Here is a 19,943-nt window from a genome sequence, read left to right on the forward strand (position 1 = left end):
TAGCAAATGTGTAGTTACCGTGTAGTTTTGGTGTACAAAATTAACATTTTGGTTGACCGGTTTTATTTAAACCATATTTTATAACCCACCCTTTGAAAAATTCCTCAAATTAAACCAATCTAGTAGGAAATTGATTAATCAATCGGATGAAACGTGCTCACGGCTGCGGGTCATAGTCAGCGAGTGAAGTTTAACCGAATATCAAAATCGAGGAATAGGAGTTCCAATAATGGACAGAGAACGACTCACACATTGCCGTGTTTATACTGAAACTTGAAGTATTTCAGCGCAGTGCAGATATAGGTTACGATGGATATAAAGGAAGAATTTGAAGAACAGTGTAATTGTCCGCGGTGGAACTCTAGTTGTTCAGCTGTTCAAACAGGGGGGGGTTAGGTGGGCTAAGTTTTTCGGTATATTTTTTGAAAATGAGACAGTATTTCGGTATATTTCTGAGGGCCAGACGGTACATAAATCCGCGGTCACACTGGCTGGTTTATTTATTTTTTTTCTTGTGATTTGTTTATCGAGTGCGTGTTCGCGCGGATATTATAGCCGATTCTGAAGATTACAAATGTAAGGGACAATCGGCATTGATGAATCGTGGCGTTGGTGGCGCTCGTATTCGCATTTACAATCTCATTTTTGGCTTAATCGAATGCCAATTGGGAAAATGTTTGCATCATTTTGTGTGTGGCACGCCAAAGCGTTTTCTTTTTGACTGTCGACAGAGGGGGGTGCGGGTGCGCGTGTGTTTGTGGGTGTGTATGTGTGAGAGGGAGGGAGGCCCAGCCTCTATGGTGTTGCTTGCTATTGGAGGGGGATGGATGACAGAGGGGCTGTGGTAGCCTCTGTTACTGTATGAAAAGAGGAGAGAAGAGAAAATAACTGGAAACTACAACAACAAAAAATGTGTAAATGAACGTTTTTGGGGGAAAACGCGCCCTGTTTGTGGGACGGTGTGTGTGTGTGTGTGCTTAGGCAAGGTACATTAATGGGAGAGTAAGCCAGCAGAAAAGAGCGAGAGACAAAACTTGTTTAGGTGGAAAAGCTAAAAACACTGGCTAAATAGTAAAGTTACTCCGAAAGTGCGGCCTCTGTTAAGTAGCATAATTTATGTAGATTCAGAGAGAGAAAAAAAGAGTGAGAGAGAGAGAAAGAACGGGAATTGCCTTACATTCAAATTGAATATACCTTGTCCATGTGCATGTATGCATGTGTGTGTCGTTCGAATTGGTTTTCTCTTTCAGTGTGTGTGCCTGTGTGAATGGGATTTCCTTCTGCGCGTGTGTGTGTGTGTGAGCGTTCGCGTACGTGCGGCTGTGTGCGTTGTGCATAATTTTTGTGACGAAATCAAATTGTTTACGTTAATGTTTATTTGCACACACACACACACACAAAACAACACACTAACTTGTATACATATTGTAGGCCGCTGTGGAAATCAAACAAAATGCAACAAAAATTGCAATAATAACAAAACGGTGAAAACAAATTCAAACAAACAAACAAAAAAATAAAAACCAATAAACAAACAGCGAAAAAAGTTTGTAAAAAGTGCATTTAAATATTTCCGTGTGTGGGTTTGGGGAAGCGGGTTAACCGACTTCCCGATTGAAGCGCCAAATGGGTATCGTTCAACGGTATCCAGCGCCATTGCCGATGCCCAGGAGTGCCGTTGCGTGGCTGAGCAGCAGCAGCAGAAGCAGCAGCAGCAGCAGCAGCAGCAGCAGAGCAGCGGCCATCGACGTCGAAGTCAACGTCGTCGTCGTCGTTGCCGCCGCAGTCGCAGTCGCCATAGCGGCCCAGTGAGTGCGAGCAAGCCAGAGTGAGAAAGGTAAGCATTGTACCGTTTGACTGTTAACCGTTAACCGTTTCATGGAATAGACTGTTCTCGAACTCGAAAATACTCCAAGTGGACTTTTCAAAGTTTTTCAATACGAATTATGAGGATTCCATTGCTCCCAAATGCGTTGCCCCCTTCAGGGGAAGAATCTTCTTTATTTTTATCTTTAAAAGAGTGAGAGAGAGAGAGAGAGAGAGAGGAGTTCCCCCCCCTTCGAGGAACATTCTAGCGAGCATTCCCGTTTTGTTTGTCACGTGCGGACACTTGAACTAAATAAACGAGAGAAAAAAGAGGGAGCATGTGTGTGTGTGTGAAGCAGAGTCATCCCCTCCCCATATGCTCCTCTTTTTTTGTACCCTGTTCCCCTTGTCATCATTCGTTCTGTCTGTCCGAATGAAGAAGGCAAAAAAGGTAGTCCAGAATAAATGAAATTCTCTCTCTTTCTGCGTAGAGGGTATGCCCCTAGTCGGTATGCATTTTGTCGGTATTTGTTTTGTGTCCCGCCCTTTATTTATGCCCTTTCGCTCTCGTTGCAGCCCCACGAGATGGTCTCGAAGAAGCGTTCCAGCGTCGCCGAGCGTGTCCAACGCTCAACGGCAACGGCAGCAGCAGCAGCAGCGGCAGCAGCAGCAACAACATCTGCCCCAGCGTCAAGTGCGTCCGGAACGACGGGGAAGAAGCGGGTGGGGAAACAAGCGAAAGCTCCCACAGAGGAGACGGAGGAAAAGAAGTCAGCGTCAGCATCAGCATCAGCATCGGGCAAGAGGCAGACAAAGGATCCTTCAGCAGGAGCACAAGGAGGAGGAGGAGGAGGAGGAGGTGGAGGAGCACCAGCCACAGAGAGCAGCACCAGCAGTGGCTCCAAGTCGAGCGCCCAAACAACGCCCAAGCTCTCGCCCGAGGAGCGGCAGGAGGATGGCAAGGCGCGGGCCATCAACAAGATGCTCAAGAATCTGGACATCAAGATCCATGGATTCGACAATCTCCTGCCCGGCGGTGAGGGGCCCCTGAACGTGGGCTCCATCTCCAAGTCCTCCATTTCGGAGAACGTCAAGACCAAGTCGCGGGCAGCCGCTGTCAAGGTGATAGCCAGCCTCAATCCGGGCAAAACGATGCCCGTGAAGCGGCCGCCGCGTCCCTCCCCGGAGAAGGAGAAGGACAGCAAGGAGAAGCCAAAGCCGGAGACCAAAACGGAACCAGACTCCACCATCGATGGTGCCACAGATGCCAAGGAATCTCAAGGATCGAAAGGATCCAAAAAGGCAACGCATACGAGCGCAAAGAAGACAAAGGTGGAGACAGTGACTGCAACAGCAGTTCCAGCCACGACGCCAGCAGCTGCTGCGGCTGCTGCTTCTGTAACACCTGCCACAAAACAGGGCAAGATGCCAGCCAAGAAAGGAGCAACAGCAGCAGCCCCGATGGCACCAGAGCAGCACCCGAAACCTCCCCCGGCAAAGGTGCTCAAGGCCACGAAGAAGGCGTCGAATCCGTCGTCCCAGCGCCTGCCCGACTCAAATACGGAGCCCGTGCATATGGAGCTGGAGGAGATTGTTGGCACGGCCACAGCCACAGCCACGACAAGGACACGGACACCGACACCAAATCGAACGCCAACAGCCACGCCCACGCCCACACCCACGCCTACTCCCACACCCACGCCCACTCCCACACCAACAGCAACGCCCATAGCGACACCCACGCCCGTGGAGAGTCCTGGACCGTCAGCGGCTGCAAAACAGCGGCCGAAAATCAAGTACACAAAAACCTCGGCGGGATCGAAGGTTCGCCTGCAACAGCAGCAGCAGCAGGGTGCAGGCGGGGCTAACCAGAAGGCAATGCCTTCGTGGGGCCACGGCGGAGCGGGTGCCAAGGATATTTACGACTTCAAGTCGGGCTCCGAGGACGAGGAGCCCATCAAGATGGTGCTGCCAGCGCTGAAGCAGCTGCGGGAATTCTCCGAAGAGGACAACAAGCCGCTCAAGCAGCCCAAGGAGAAACCGAATGAAGACCACGAGAAGAAGCAGGAAGAGCAGGAGGATAAGGAGGAAAAGGAGGCTAAGCTCAAGGCGGAAGAGCTGATCAAGGAGGAGGAGGGGGAGGAGAAGGAGGTGGATAAAGAGAAAGGTAAGCAAGTGGAACAGCCATCAGCATCCACAGCAGAAGCACAGTCCGAACCAGTAGCAGCCACAACCACAACCACCTCCAAGATCAGTGCCACAGCCGCCGCCAAGACCAGTGCCGCAGCCGCCTCCAAGATCAGTGCCGCAGCCGCCACCAAGATCAGTGCTGCAGCCACCTCCAAAAAGCAAGCGAAACGCAAGCTGGCAACATCCTCGTCACCCTCGCCTAAGGCACCGCCCGGAAAGAAGAAACCCACAGCGTCGAAGGCCGCACAAGCAGCGGCAGCAGCCGCAGCCGCTGCCAACCATAGCCCCGCGAGCGATAGCTCTGCGGAGAGCAGCGATTCCGAGGACGAGAGGAAGCTGAGCGCCTACAGCGGCCCCAAGCGTCATCGCATGGCCTCCCTCAATGCCCTGGCGAAGGTGCAGTGCCTCTACGAGAATGAATCGCGGACCGCCCACGAGCTGGGGCTCTCGAAGGCAACACAACAGCCGCCACGGATACGGACATTGGATGGCAGCGATGACGACAACAACCACAAGGAGTCGCCGCGCCATGGAGAGGACAAGGACAAGGACAAGGACAAAGACAAAGAGTCCTCGTCGACACCGTCAACGCCACCAGCACCACCACCGCCGAAAGAGATTGAGCCCCGACGGGAGCTGCGGTACGTGCCCGGCGGCAGGGGCGTGGGCAAGCACTGGGAGTTCGATAGCGATAGCGAGGGGGATGAAATGCAGCTGCCGGCCCTGCCGCAACCCAAGAAAAAGAAGCTCCAAAAGAAGCCGCCACCAAAGAAGGCGGCAGCGGCAGCGGCGGCGGCGGCAGCGGCGGCGGCACCAAGCAGCAGCGATGCAGATGCCAAGAGGCCAGAGAAACCGAAGCCACCGCCGAAGCAAGTGCCGAAGAAACGAAAGACACCGTTCACCGAGGAGCTGATTGGCGACTACAAGGGGATCCTGGCCAGAAAGCGAATGGCCAGCCTCAATGCCAGCGCCATCGTGGCGGCCACCTACGAGGTGGAGCGTCATCTGGACAAGAATCTGGCCAGTGATTGCAGCAGCTTCGAGAGCTACGACGAGCTGGAGATGCAGGCAGTCGTCCAGCAATCCACCAAGATGATGCCGATCAAAACGGAGATGCACATCAAGAAGGAGCCAAAGGAGACCAAGGAATCCCTGCGGGAGAGGGAGCGCGAAAGGGAGCGCGAAAGAGAACGCGAGAGAGAACTAAGGGAATCATCCCTCAAGGACAAGGTGCCGCCGAGCAGTCACATCCTCATCGAGGAGAGCAACGACTCCAAGTACTCGAAGGAGACCAAGGAGACGAACACGGACGCGACGACAACCACCGGCAGCACGACCACCGGCGGCGGCTACCGCGACTCGAGCAGCACCAAGGATGCCAAGGACTGCAGCCGACCGACCTCCTCCAGCGTTGTGATTGTCCAGGACACCGATGTGACCATCACGGGCGTCTATGTGAATGCCAGCAATGGTGCGGCCCAAGAGGCCTACTGCAAAATGCAATATCGTGTCCAGTCCAGCGTCACCGAGGAGCGTGTCCTGCGGCCCGGCTCCGTCGAGCCACCGAAATCGTATACGCCATTGAGTGCGCTCTCCAGCATGCTGCCGCCCGGCGCCAGCTCTGGCCTCAGCGAGGGTGAGTAGTGGCGATTGCCCCCCAGATATCCATTCAACCGACCCCCCAAACCCAAGCCCATTTCCATTCCTACTCGGAATCCTCTTCCATTAGCTCAAAAGATTACAAACCCCGGCAGATTTTCCTGCCCTCAAATGAAAGATTAGACACTCACCAGCGCAGATTGTTTCATTCCACGTTCACACGTGACTGGCTCTTAAAAACAGCTGATTTTCTGTTGCGAAAAAGCACTATATTCCTGGTTCGACTGGTTGTATTTGTGCCACATAATAGTAGGGAATATTGGACGTTTCTTATCGACATTTCTTGGGCATTTTCCAAGGAAGTAAAATCTACTAAAATCCCACTGGATTCCAATTCAAATATGCCCTCGGATTTGGCTTAAAATCTTAAAACCTTGGCATTCATCGAAAAGCCCAAAACATTACGTTATTTAATAAATGTTTGCAAGAAGTCTTTTCAAATATCTTTTTACTCCGTTGCTCGTCAAAATATTCGTGTCCATTCGTTTATGGGAAATTTGTGCAGCCATAAACCGGAGTAACCTTCATTTACCGCCTCCATTACAGCTCATAGCTCGCCGCCGCTGCCCATTCAACCGGCAGCGCCGCATGTTCTGCTGCCTGGCGAACATCTGAGCGCCGGGATGTACCATGCCCCCGATCTGGGGCTGCACACGGAGCATGCCGTGCCCGAGCATCATGGCCCGCCGCCACCCTCGTATGCCGCCGCTGCAGCAGCGGCCGCAGCAGCCGCTGCATACCATGCCCACCAACTGGGCCCTGGAGGGGCCGGCGGCATGCTGCACATGCATCACCAGCACCAGTATGCCGCCCATGCGGCGCACGCCCATCACTACCAGCAGGCGGCCGAGTACGGCCACGGTCCGCCGCCGCCACCTCCGCCGCATCACTACGGAGGACCACCGCCGCCTCAGGTGCCACATTACGGGCCACCGCCGCCTGGGGCGCCACTGCCAGTGCCCGTGCCGGTGCCAGTGCCGGTACCAGTGCCTGTGGCCGTGCCAGTGCCACCCGATCGATGCGATGTGGGATCGCCGCCGCCCTCGTACCGGGCCAGTGCCTATCCCCCGCCGCCGTCGGGTATTGTGCCACCACCGACAATAGGCGGCGGGTCGAGTGCCTTCTGTGCCCCGAATCCGCACCACCATCATCAGCACCACAGCCAGCAGCAGGGGCCACCTCATCATCACGATCCCAGCGGTAAGTCTCACATTTTATTGGCCCTTTCGGGGGGATGCATATCGATACATATCGATACATATCGATACATATCGATGAAAAAATTTAATTCGAAAAACTCTATATATATATTACATCCAATACAATCGAAGATGGGTATTCCGAACTATGTAAACCTACCATAAACAGGGGAATATATTTGGTTTTCTAGTCGTACAGAGGATTTATCGATGAAGCGATTGTTAATCGTTGGGATCGATGAATGGGAACTCAAATCTTTTTAAATTTATGCCTAAAAGTCGTTTTTTATTGAATACTAAGTTTTGCTTGAATAATTTATTGTTATCGTCATCAAAAAATATCATATGCAATGGCAAACAAATCTATAAAATAAAGATATAAGAATTATCGATAATTCGATAGCTCGATAAGTAGTAGAAATCGTGTCTATATTCCACTCTAACAATCGAGATGTCCGGGTAATCGCTTTGTTTTGTCCCCATCCCTACATTTAATGCAATCCAATCTCTCTTTCAAACTTCTTCGTTGAGTTGTTGTCGAAACATGGCAATCGAATAATCGATAAGTTGCCCCAGTGTATTTTCAAGAGGATCGCCCAAAAAAAAAACTTTTTTGCCCCAAAACTCAATTGCGGATAAATTTTCATATTTCATTTTCATATTCAATTGGCAGGGGGCCAACAAATTCTCCGTCTCTCTCTCGCTCTCTCTCTCTCTCTTAACAAGTACTTCTCGTTCCCCAAAAAGTTTGTTTCTCCAGCAACAAAAATAAATTCTCATTGATTTCTCCTATCGTGAAACAATGGGAGGCAAATTACGTACATATATGTATAGTATATGTGTATAGTTTTTGAAAAGTTTTGCCGTCTAAAATTGCATTCAAAATTGGAAGGGGTCTCGGGTCGAACGGGATTTTGGGTCGAGATTAGTTATTAGGCAGGGGGGGGGCTGCCTGCCCGATGGCTTGGTGGCTTAATGCTTGCCTTCGTGCCTTCCTTCCGGCCAGCATCTTTCATCCTTCATCCTTCATCTTTAGCCTTTTGCGGTTTGTTCAGGGAGCAACAAGGAGAAGGAAAAAATCATTGCATATAGTTAGGCGCGCGCAGAATAGGCCTTGCTGTCGCCTACGTTTGTGTTTGTGTTGGCCAAATGTCGGAAACTGTAAGCAGGCAAGCAGCAAAACGGAAGCGAAGACCAAAATGCAAGCAAAAAGTAAACACCAGAGGGAAAGAGAGGGAGAGAGAAAGTCCTCCCCAGCCGTAGACAGGAGGCAGGGGCAACGGCAGCGGCAGCGGCATCGGCATCGGCCTAGAGGAGCCAGCCAACCTCCATTGATGTCATTTACCTTTCCACACAAACACACATACACAGACACAGTGTGGCACTCATACAGATGCAGGGAAATGCATATAACGTGGAAAAAAAGAAGTTGCGTTTATGCGCCTAAAAGCAGGCAACATATTTTGTATGCTCTTACAACTGGAAGAAGGGACAGAAGAGCGGAGACGTTATTATGGGGCATGGAGCATAGGAATGAGATGAGATGAGATGACAAGCGATGAGAGATGGGAATATGAAATGAAATGATTTGGAGAATGCGCTCTCTGCTGCCTTCTGTCTGTCGATGGCTGTGTTTTTGGTAGGGTTTTCGCTTGGAATATCGATTCACATTGATTTGATCCGCAATTTGCTTTGCTTGTCCATTAAATTGAATCATTTGATGTCACTTAAGCGATAGAACACGTCTTTTATTGGGTATTATTAAACGATACTTAAAGAACTCATTTGCGGGGAAATTCTTACAGCGAGTCCATGTCATACGGATGAAGATCTTTGAAACAAAGTTCACGGTGTTTTTTTTGGAAATTTGTTGAGCCCCAAAGCGACCGAGGAGCGCTGCTGCAGGACGGAGAGATCAGATGTGGAAAGAAACGTCTAAATCAAGTCCTTGCTATCAACTGCCTCGCAAAAAGGGAATGCCCGATAATGGCCGAGAATGCAAAAGCAAAATTCAGACGTGCATGCACTGTGCGTGGCAGATTCACAGAGATTATTCTGAAAATATCCTGAATCGGATGGGTCATTCAATGAATGTGTGTGTGTGTGAACCCACTTATTCATTATCTTTTGCATTCATTCTGGGATCATCCTCGATTGAAAGCCATTGCTTTTTCCAGCCATGTGCATGCTACATAAGTAGGCTATCCACCCTCTCCCTCTCCCTCTCCCTCTCCCTCTCTCTCTTTCTGTCTCTGTCGCTTCCATTCACGTCTTGTTCCTCCACTACTCGCTCCTCATTCCTTTTTCTCTCCTTCATTCATGTCCGCGTGAGTGTTTGCACTTTGCACGCTGCTGTTCCGTGGAAACTCTGCTGACAGTTGATAATTCATTAGCACATGTTCTATTTGACGTTCGTTCATCCGTGCTGCTGCTGCTAACGGCGAACACCTACACACACACACACACACAGAGAGAGAAAGAGAGAGCGACTGTCGACTGTCTTGGGCTGCTGCGTCTCTGTTACCAACGCCAAGCGCCGCGGCAGAGTCTGGCCAAAAAAAAAAAAAGGATTTTGGCATTTGCCATTTTATTTGATTTTTTTTTTTTTTTTTTTTTTTTTTGTATCTCATTCCGTTTTGTGCCGGCTCTTCTGGTTTTCATGGACCGTGTGTTTTTCTCGGGAAAAATGTTTTAGTGCGCATTTAGACGTCGTCGGACACGGCAACGATGCCTCTCGAGAGTCGCTCGTGTTTTGTGGGGTTAGAAGAGAAGTGGCAGAAACATGGAGTTGGAGCTGGAAGCTGATGATTCGAAGCGGTGGCAGCAACGTGCTGCTGCCGCAAGCCGAATACGCAATGTGAATGGTGGCGATGCCACAGGGCGTATACGTAATGTGAAAGGCGCGAGACACAACGTGACGTATACGTATACGTATACGTATTGTGGGGAAAAGCGCGTGTTTCGTTTATGCTATCCCTTCCCGCTCCTGCCCGTCCGTTTTGTGCTTGCAAAAGCAACAAACTGGCAACTTATTGTCAATCTACCCAGTCGGAAAACCCCACCCCGGCTCTATTGTTGTTATTAAACAAAAGACGTCAACGTCGCTCGCGCGTGTTCTAAAAAAAAAACGAAATTATACAAAAAGAAATTACAACAGTGAATGTAAAATGTTTTGTGTTATTTTTGTGTGTGTGTGTGGAATATGTGACGGAATGCAATAATAATACTAATGTTAATAATAATAACTCGAATGCAATCCACGCCCTGCAGGAGAGAGAGAGAGAGAGCGAATCGCGTGCCGGCTACCTACCGGCCCGGCTTGTCAGCTGCGACGGAGACGCTGCTGCCGCCGCTTACACGATGCGTTTCCAGCCGACGCTTTTTAGAGATTTTTCTGAAATAATTTGGGTTTCGATCAGCGAAATATCGACGCTGTTAAAGGCATCGTTTAACAGCAGTCCAGGCCCCAGGCCGCAGCCCGCAGCATCGTGGCCGGCCAGTGTCCGGTTTGGAGGCACGGTCCGGCTTCGTCCACAAATCTAATTAGCCTTGCATTTTTTCCCCCAGTTAATTTTAATTGCAACTGATTTATGAACAACGCAATAATTTTTTTTAAATTTTTTTCTTTTTTTTTCCTTCTTCTGACGGGCCACCGCTGCCTCCCTTTCCGCGCTGCTGCAGCGCTGCCTCTTGTTTTTTGTCTCTGCATTATTGTGTTTTGTTGTCGTTCACTGATTCTCTCTCTCTCTCTCTCTGTCTCGTTTGTTTCGGTGGGCAGCAAGAGAGAAAAAGGGCTAGAGAACTATCATCCGGCTGAGAGTCGAAGGAATGCTCTTCTTCGTGCACTGTTGCACAGGCGACAAACTCGTCGCCTGAAAAGTGGGCACAAGCCTAAGGGGGTCTTGGACTCTGGGACTTTTCATACAATTTCGTAATAAAAAAGCTAGCTGATAGATTCTTTGTTTTACAGGCAATAAAGCTAATGTCCACGTGATAGGGCAGTGCCTACCTCTGTTTTTGGACCCACTGAATGTACAATCTGAGGAATGCAATTGTTTCAAATGCTTTTCAAAGTGTTTAAACTGTGAACTTTCATCCTCCAATACACATTTAATCATTGCTGGCCAAATCATCTTTGACATTTTTGTCGCCTGGCTGCCGCTGCCTTGCTTCTGTTGCAATTGTCTTTCTCCTTTGGGCTGCTGTTCTGCTTCTGCTTCTCCCTCTGCCTCTCCCTCTGCCGCGATTGCTGCTTCTTTCTCACTGCAAGTCGCGCCTTGCCTGCCTTTTCTGCTCTCCATGAGCGCTCTCTTTGGCTTTGCGCTGCTCTCAACTGCTCTCTTTTTTGTACTGTCTCTCTCTCGCTGTCTCTCTCTTTCCATAATCAGGCAGCCAGTTCTTGAGCTTTGCGACGCTAAAAAAAAATGCAAAAAAAAGGGGAAAAAGCTAACGGCAAAATCGCATTGCATCGCATCGTTGTTGTCGCTGCCGTTGCCTGCCTGCCTGCCTGCTGCTGCTGCTGCTGTCGTCATCGTTTTTGCTAATTTCTTATAAGAATTTTCTTGAACAATTTTCTTGCTGCTGCTTGGCTGCTTCTGTCTCTGCTGCTGCCAGTACCGCGGCAAAAAGAGGGTATGATGATTTCGATCAAATATTTGGCCTCTCCATGAGGAGTGTCTGTGGGTCTGTTTTGGCTGTACTTAGTTTATACATATATCGGAACTGTAAGGATTCATTGCTCTATCATATAATGAAAATTGATATTTTATAAACATTCGACTGTTAATATAGGTAATTGTTTCAAAAACTAGCTTCTGAAGGCCCTTTTCTGTACAGTTACAAATAAAACAACTTATTTTCTATTTGTAAGGTTTTGATTTTAGCTTGTTAAATAATATTTTTGTTATTTTTTCTCTTCTAAATTGTATCATATAAAAACCCTATGTTTCCCATTAGACCTTCTGTCCTCTTCGACAGAGTTTTTTTGCTAGGGTATCAAATGCATAGGGCAACCGATGCTTGTCTTTCGCTTCTTCTTCTTCTTATTGGAAGTTGAGTCGTTGCTGCCGCCGCTGCCGCCGCTGCCGCTGTCGACGTCGCGTTGGGCAGAGTTTTAGCAACGGCTTTTTGCTTGTTCTTGCCGTCATCGTTTAACGGTGTTTCTAAGCAGGCATGTATGTGTGAGTGTGTGAATGCGTGTGTGAGCTTGCACAAAAAGTGTTTCTCTCCCCCCCCCTCCCCCCCCCACACTCTCTCTCTTGCATTCTCTCTGTTGCACTGTCGTTCCACTTATTTTTGGTCAGTTTTTTTTTGTTTTTTAGTTTCTTGTTGGCAACTCTTATCAGCTATCAAACGGTAATGAGAGGAGCCTGAAAGAGAAACAGAGGAGGAGGGGGGAGAACAAGAACATGGCACAATGCCATGAGATGGAGGAGGTGAGAGAAAGGTGCCATAGAGCAGAGAGAGAGAGAGAGAGAACCAGGAAGATACTCGTACAAGGCGATAGGCGACATAGAGAGGGAGACGGAGAGAGGGAGAGGAGGGGGGGATGGAGAAGGAGAGTTACATCAAAGTGAAAAATGTAAACATTTTGAAGAGGAAAACCCCGTTGACACATTGCAGTCAGTCCCCCCTGGCCCCCCTCCTGCCCCCCTGCACCACTCGCCCTGCCCTCTTGTGCATTTTTGTTGCCATGAAATTTAGGCCACAAAAATGCCATCGTTGGCAATGTCCAAAAAAAAAACCAAAGCAGAAAATGAATGAGCACAAAAAATGAGACCTAGAGAGAGAGAGAGAGAGAGCGAAACAACAAGCAAGCGGAGCGGGGGCATGCATATTGAGGGAACTCCACTCTCTCACTGTTTCCCCACCCTGCCGCTATCCCCGCATCAGACGTTCGGCCAATGTTCGACAAATAAATTCGAAAATTCGCGTTGAAAATAACTCAACGTGACACACATGCAACAAACGCAGCACAGCACGACACAAAAAAATCAAGAAGGAAAGGCAGGATGCTGCCGAGGGCAGCAGCGAAGCTTTTGATACCCTTGAAGATCCATCGTTCTTCTTTCCCACAATCGAACGGCTACACCCAACAGAAGACCAGAGGCTAATGGTACTGGAATTTTGATGTAGAGTCGATTTTTTTCTTTGAATGGAAATGCATTTTGTTGGTCTTCGCCAATCTTTCAAAGGGGTTCCCCCATTCGCACGAGAGATCCATTGTGAATCACGAAGAGGCATATGAATACATATATTCTATATGCATACATATATACCCACGAAATCGTCATGTGTAAGAGCAAAGGAGGAGAAGAAAAGTTGTGGGGCAGCTGACAGATGGGTGGAGGAGAGGAGGAACAGGGAGTGGCAGAGGGATGCGAATGGGAAGGAAGACATCTGGAAGATTCCGACAAACATACATACATACATACATATATGCATGACGCACACCTTCTGGTGCAACGCCCACCGCCAAAGACCCCATCTCCAAAGATAACATGACCTGTGTCATGTCTTTTGAACTCTTACACTCAAAACCACAAAAGAAAGCACATGGTATCCCTTATACATATGAAGGAGACAATGAAAGTACAATTAAAACATATAAATACAGAATACAATATATAGTTGGTGGTATCGAATGCGAAGGCCAAAAGAAAAACCAAAGAAATGTTTCATTCGATATTCGGAGCGATGTTTCGATTTGCTTGGCAAATCTTTGGGCAAATTATACGATATTTTCGAGGAATATTGTGCTGCTTGAAAACAGGAAAATCAGACAAAGTCACGCCCGACCAAAAGTACTTCTGTTGAAGGGGAACCCATGGAACTTTGAAAAACTGATGGGATAAATATAATCATAGAATTTGTATCGTTCAAGAGGATCCGTCGGTACTTGGAGTGTTGGACACAAATGATTTGTTGCTTGATAATAAGTTAATGGTCTCAGTACCCAGTACCCAGTACCCAGTACCATTTGGATAGACCTGCAATAATTGCATTCATCGCTAGTTACATCAATAGATGACGATTGAGAAGCAGCACGCAGCAGACAGGCAATTATCCATCCATTCATTCTTATGGATACTCCACTTAAATGCCAGACAGAGAGAGACATGCCATTTAAATGGATAAATGGATGAATGGATATGTTTGGTGTGGTGCGAATCACAGTAATCACTGTGAATGATTCCTTCCCAGCCACTCGAAACGTGAAGGCAGGAGAATCGGAGAGTGAAATCGAATTGAATTGCAATTTGGGGGACGATAAACCACAGCAATCCAACTAGGATTCAATATCCTGCACAAGGCCAGGCAACAGCCGGGCGGGGCAACGAAATCGAATTTGCATCGGCAAGGGGTTTGCCCGTTGCCACAATTCCTGCCTGCATGCGCTTGCCACAGGCATCCTGTCATCACAGTTTCAGGTCCTGATGGTGTTTTGGCCTCACTTGACTGCCGGATCAACCTCCCCCCCCCATGGCTGCAGAGCCGAAGAGCCGGAGAGCCGGAGAGCCGGAGAGCTGCTGACCTTTGGACACACAAGCAGAGCTCACAGCTGCATCCACAGCCATTTTCCAACCTCAATTAGGTCGGCATGGACCTTGGTGCGAGAACGAGTAGAGCTTTAGCGGTCATCCGAAAAACGCAATTTTATTGCACACGCACATTTCGATTTTCGAAACAGTATCCTGTTGCTCCGCCTGTATCCGCCTCCAGCCTACCTCCACCTGTTGGATTATGGGCGTGAATTATTAACGCTTGTTCATGGATCTGGCATTCCAAATTCATTGCAACTCCACTGAAACTCAATGGAAATCCTTCAATAAATATAATATTTTAGAGCGGAAACTTAAGATTAAATACATTTCTGCATTCCTTGTAGATTTCTTCAAAGTAAACAATTTCGTTGGGTTTTATGAGATAAGAGCCCACACAGAAGATGAGCTAAGAAAAAAAAAAAAACAAACAAAATTAATCATCTACTTAATGTTTTTCATGCGAATCTATAGATGCGCTAAGGGAACGGAATTCGGCATATACCCCATCATCAAAAAACATCTATACTTTGTAGATTTCTTAGAAGTCGGGGCACAATTTTACTACATGATTTTCTATGGAATTTCAACATGCAAAACGGTTGCCAAAACAGACATGAATTGCATAAAATTTGGAATGTTATTGCATGCCACGTTGACGCGTGACTGGCAATTGACAAAAAGCTGATTTTCCTGTCTTTAAGCATTCGAATAGCTGTACATCTATTGGTTGTATCATATACGGGGAAGCTCCGTCTAGAATATTTAGGTGCTCCTCTCATCTTCTCATGTCCTGTTAAGCGCACAATTGGGTCTGTTACGCGCAGCGGTGACACAGCTGGTGACAGCTGTGACCCATAAAATTGTGCATTTTTGTTGCCCCTCAATCAAAAAATTAATTAATAATTTTAAAAAAGCATAAACTAAATTTTTTTTTGTTAATGTTTCCAAATAAATGTTAATGCATCTAAAGGTGGGCCATTGTTTTTTTTTCGTTTGCACTGAAAACTGAAAATCGGAGCTCAGCCAAAATTAGAGAATTACGATCTAAGTAAATATTTGAATAGAAAAACCCAAACGAAAATCCCAATAAGAACCCCTTGGGGCGATGGCGTGCCATTCATATCGAATGAGAGTCTGTTTCCTTATGGGAAATTTGTGCAGCGAATCAACGAATCAGTAATAATCATCAAATGTCTGAAGATGGATGTAACTTCTGTTTTCGTTTGTGGAAATATTACTCCGATTCCCTGTCCCTCCGTCGAAGATTTCTCCAATAAGCAGGCCATTTGCCAGTACCTAAATTATCGTTGTGTATCTACAGAGATAAAATCAAAAGAAGAGCCAAAAGCCTTTATATACACTTGACTAAAAATCTTTGTTTTCCATAAAATTTGTGAAGGTTTTCGGTGATTAAATAAACATCAAAACGTCTCCCTATTGTTTGAAATAAAAACATGTATTTGTTAGAAAGGACTTCTGTATAATATAGTGATCCGATTCGATGTTCGTGTGATCATAGAAGTGTCTGGTTTTGAGGCTGTTGTTCTTGGGATGGAAGATCCATTCTGTCCATACACTGTGCCTGGGTACAAAGTCTGATCCGATTTGACACGCAGAGCCGCCGCGCAGAGGAATCAGCGAAAATACAGATGCGGAAGAAAGGCAAATGGAGATGAGGATGAGGACGCCTCAAGGTCATACGAAAAGCGTCAAAGCCAAGGCCAACTCTCAAAAACAAAGAGCATATGTCTGAAAAATATATCCCTATATATAGGGTAATCTGTGTGGCCGCTCACTTATGGGAACTTGTGTCGCTGGTTGGTGAAATGCATATGCTCTAAGCGGTAGCGGTTCTTTAGTCATGGCACAATCTCTAGTAACCGGAGTTCAAGAATGGAATCACTTGAGATCTTGCATTGTCCTTGAAAGCCAGCAGCCCCCACGCCGTTGTCAACGTTTTAGCACATCGTCCTGGCTCTGGGCTCTGGGCTCTGGGCTCTGGCCATTGTTCTGTTAACTGAATTGCCCTTGATGACTGGGTTGGCTTATGGATTTGTTGGCTTTGCCAAAATAGGGTTGTGCCGGGAATTGTGCTGGTTGCCAGGGTGACCCCCCCCCCCTCCCTCCCCCCTTTACCAAAAAAAAAGAAAGAAAAAAACGAAGCGAAGCCTTGACATTTTGAAAAAACACATCGTTGACTGAAACGGCCCTTTCCGCCTCTTCTGCATGTACTTTTCCTTTATTTTCAGTCTGTCTGTGAGAGTGTGTGTGTGTGTGTGTGTTCCTCCCTTTCGTTGTACGACGCGTCCTTGTCGCTTATTTGCAAAACCCGTTTAATGCGCTCTTGCACTTTGTCTCTGGTGCCTGTTTCGCCTATCCAGGCCCCATGCCCCATGCCCCATGCCCCATGCCCCCACCAGCCACTATGCTTTTATGCCTCACACGCCCCTCGACATATTCATTACGGCGTTCATTGTCTTGTTCGGCGGCGCAATGTTGATTTTCAAGCGAATGACGGAGGTCAAGGAGCAAGCCACACGTGTGGACGTAGATGGATGAGTGCTCTTTGGGGGTAAATCGAGTTAGAGCCATCCAAGCCATCCCTATGACTAATGGACCAGATCCTGCCTGCCTGCCACTACTTGAATTTTACAAATGAAAATACATACCATACCAATAATATAATATAATCTATAACATGTTTGGACTTCGAGTCGGAGAAAACGTCAAGGACTGGTCACTCTAGTGACGCGGGGATCCTGCCATCACTAGCTCTTCTTTAAGTGTAATTTCCCTTCCTGTGGGCTTCGGATGTCTCCATCCTAAGCTGTTACCCAATTTCAATCGTTGCTCCCTTTATTTGTAACCACTGTGCCGTTGCATTTGTTCGATTATCCGATTATTTCAACCCTGTTCTGCCTATCGTGAACTATCGTTGTGCTGCTTGATAAGATGGCGTCTGAGACAGACGAATAGGCAGCGATTGCCATCGTCAAATGCAGGATATATTGGCTAATAATTGGAAATATATGTTATATCAACTCTGCAACTTCGATTCGTGAAATGTTGCCCCGTTTCTCAGGCCTTAGATTGGCATTACCCAGGGGTTCATTACCAACGCCCAAACACTTCTATATGGCATGTTTTCCGTCCACTGGTTAGCTGTCATCATTGCGCAAGTGTGAACACCCATTCTGATTATATATCGGGTATAGTCGAGTATGAGTGAAATATCTTAAAATCCCAGGCCCCTTGTGACCCCGAACTCTACATTTTTAGCTGTGAGATTCAGTTTTCAGTGAATGTTCGCGATGGTGCCCTTGAATGGCCCTTTCTGGCAGCCACTGAAAGTCGAAAGGCGTTCATCGGCTGTACTCTGCCCTCTGCGAAAATCCGCCTCGTAGAAGGACGTAGGATGCCAATGCTGGACATTCTGGAATCCAAAGGCCTTTTTGTTTTGGGAAATCTCTAGAGTATTGGTTTCTGGTTTGCTTGTCCTTTAAAGTAAGCCAAGATATAGCCTCGTTTAGCGCGCGATGAATCTCACGAGGCGATCGTGGATCGAGTCGATGGTCTCTTTGATGGATCCTATAGATCTTCTGAAACCTTTATCCCAATCCTAATTGGATTGGATCATCGTAGCAGCTGTAAGTATCAATGTAGAGTCCATGAATCCATGGAATATACATATGTATCTGGAAATGAAATAAAATTATTCTGTGGGTGATACGTTTTCAAGGACTGTTTGTCTGGTGGCTGGCAATTCCTGCACGCCCATTCTTTCACCTTCAACTTGAGCTATTACCATAATAATCATCATCATTACAAGCCAGCAGCACAATCATCATCATCATCATTATAATCATCACCTGGCCAGCCGTTTGCATTCTCATCTCTTATCCCATCCCATCCCAACCCCATGGCTCATGGCTCATGGCTCATGGCTCATGGCTCATGGCTCATGGCTCATGGCTCTCATGAGGCCCCCGTAGGCGTCGATAATTGTTCTATTAGGGAAATGAGTTCAGGTAGCAACACTCATCGTTGCTGCTTCTGCTGTTTCTGTTCCTGTTGTTGCATCACGCCCACTTTGCCCTTGATTGTGGGCCTGCCCTCATCTCATGTCTCTCTGGTCTCTGGTCTCTGGCTCTGATGGGATCTGATGGTCAGAGAGCTCTCTGGTCTGTGGGCCTGTGGCAATTGGCGTGTGCATTTGTGTCAAGGTTGTCGACTGGTCAACACAGCTGCTGTCTGGATCAGGGAGTGAGAGAGTGAGAGAGAGGGGTAGACCCTTTCGTGGGTAGAAGGGCAACTGATGCTGATGATGGTAGGCTCAAGTGCAGTGCGAAGCTTAAAAAATGCAAATTACAATGGTTATGGCGTTGAGGCTCTTCTAGGAAGTCGTTGGTCCCGATGGGTTGGCCCTGAACATCTATATTCACTTAACCGGCGCCCCACCCAACGATGTACAGGCCCTGCCGATATATTTCGCTATTGCAATGGAGAGTACACGATCACAGAAGGGACACTTTTTGTGCCCTAAATAGGGGCTTCTCTTTAGTTTTTTCTAGTTTTAGAAGTGTTGAGGTTCGTAATGGATCGGTTATTATTGGATCTGATCCGGTTCCAGTTTCCATTTGTATTTTCAGGGTACTTCGGGTTTCATTATCGTATCGCTCGATCGGTGGGCTACGTTCCGATCCTCTCTCTCTCTCTCTCTCTCTCCCCACATCTTTCCTCACTGTTTCCTCTATCTCTCTGTTTCTGTTTGTGTTTCTATCTCTATCTCTATCTTTCCTCTCTCTGGTTCAGCTGATCTTCGTTTTGGTCTCATTTGCATGGTTGGACGAGTCCGAAAATTCTCTGGGAAGTCCCTTTTGTACAAGGGGGCAGGGGTGGGGAGGGGAGGGGGAGCGGAGGCTCGTTTCGTTTCGTTCTCACGTCCATCCGCTGCCGCTTCTTCGCTTCTTCGCTCTTCTCCGTCTGTCGCTCCTCTGTGTGGCAAATTTTCCTTATTTTTTCTTGTCTCTGTCGCTGCTTTGGTCATTATAATTTTCCATGCCATGTGCGGGTAAGCGTGACCATTTCGACTTCATTATACCCCCGCCAAACCCCGACTTGCAGATCCACTTCTCTCTCTCTCTCTCTCTCTCTTCGCCTTCGCTCCCACACTCTCAGGCAATGGACTGTCATCGTGTGTGTCCATTTCCATTTCCATTTCCATTTCCATCTCCGTTTCCGTTCCGATTGTGTCGCTCTTTTGGATGCCAAGCAACAACAACAACAAAATAGCTCTCACGCTTTGCCAAAATGTCCAAAAATTTGCCAAATTGCCAGAAGAAGAGTAGAGAAAGAGGGAGACAGAGAGAAAGAGAGACAGGGAGAGAATCAAAGCTAGAACCAGGGCAAGAGAATGGACAGCCAGAGACAGATCGACAACAAAAGCCAGAAAAAGAAAAGGAGAAACAGAAATAGAAGGAGAAAGAGAAAGAGATGGGAGGAAAAGCAAGAAGCCCGAAGGAAAGCCAAACGAAATAAGAAAAGA

At 47.6% G+C, this 19,943-nt stretch overlaps 1 protein-coding gene across 1 annotated transcript in view; it reads left to right on the forward strand.

Annotated features, from left to right (window-relative positions):
• Nucleotides 1-1,754: 1,754 nt before the first annotated feature.
• The window catches only part of LOC6597318 (AF4/FMR2 family member 4), a 42,794-nt gene continuing 24,605 nt past the window's right edge, over nucleotides 1,755-19,943 (forward strand). Inside the window, exons 1-3 of the mRNA XM_026990796.1 lie at nucleotides 1,755-1,837; nucleotides 2,383-5,632; nucleotides 6,202-6,855. Coding sequence (XP_026846597.1) covers nucleotides 2,392-5,632; nucleotides 6,202-6,855 — 3,895 coding nt within the window. The 5' untranslated portion in view covers nucleotides 1,755-1,837; nucleotides 2,383-2,391. The remainder of the gene's footprint in view (nucleotides 1,838-2,382; nucleotides 5,633-6,201; nucleotides 6,856-19,943) is intronic.

The sequence above is a fragment of the Drosophila persimilis genome, unplaced genomic scaffold, assembly GCF_003286085.1.
Source record: "Drosophila persimilis strain 14011-0111.01,24,50 unplaced genomic scaffold, DperRS2 tig00000606-arrow-arrow-pilon, whole genome shotgun sequence".
NCBI classification, from domain to species: Eukaryota; Metazoa; Arthropoda; class Insecta; order Diptera; family Drosophilidae; genus Drosophila; species Drosophila persimilis.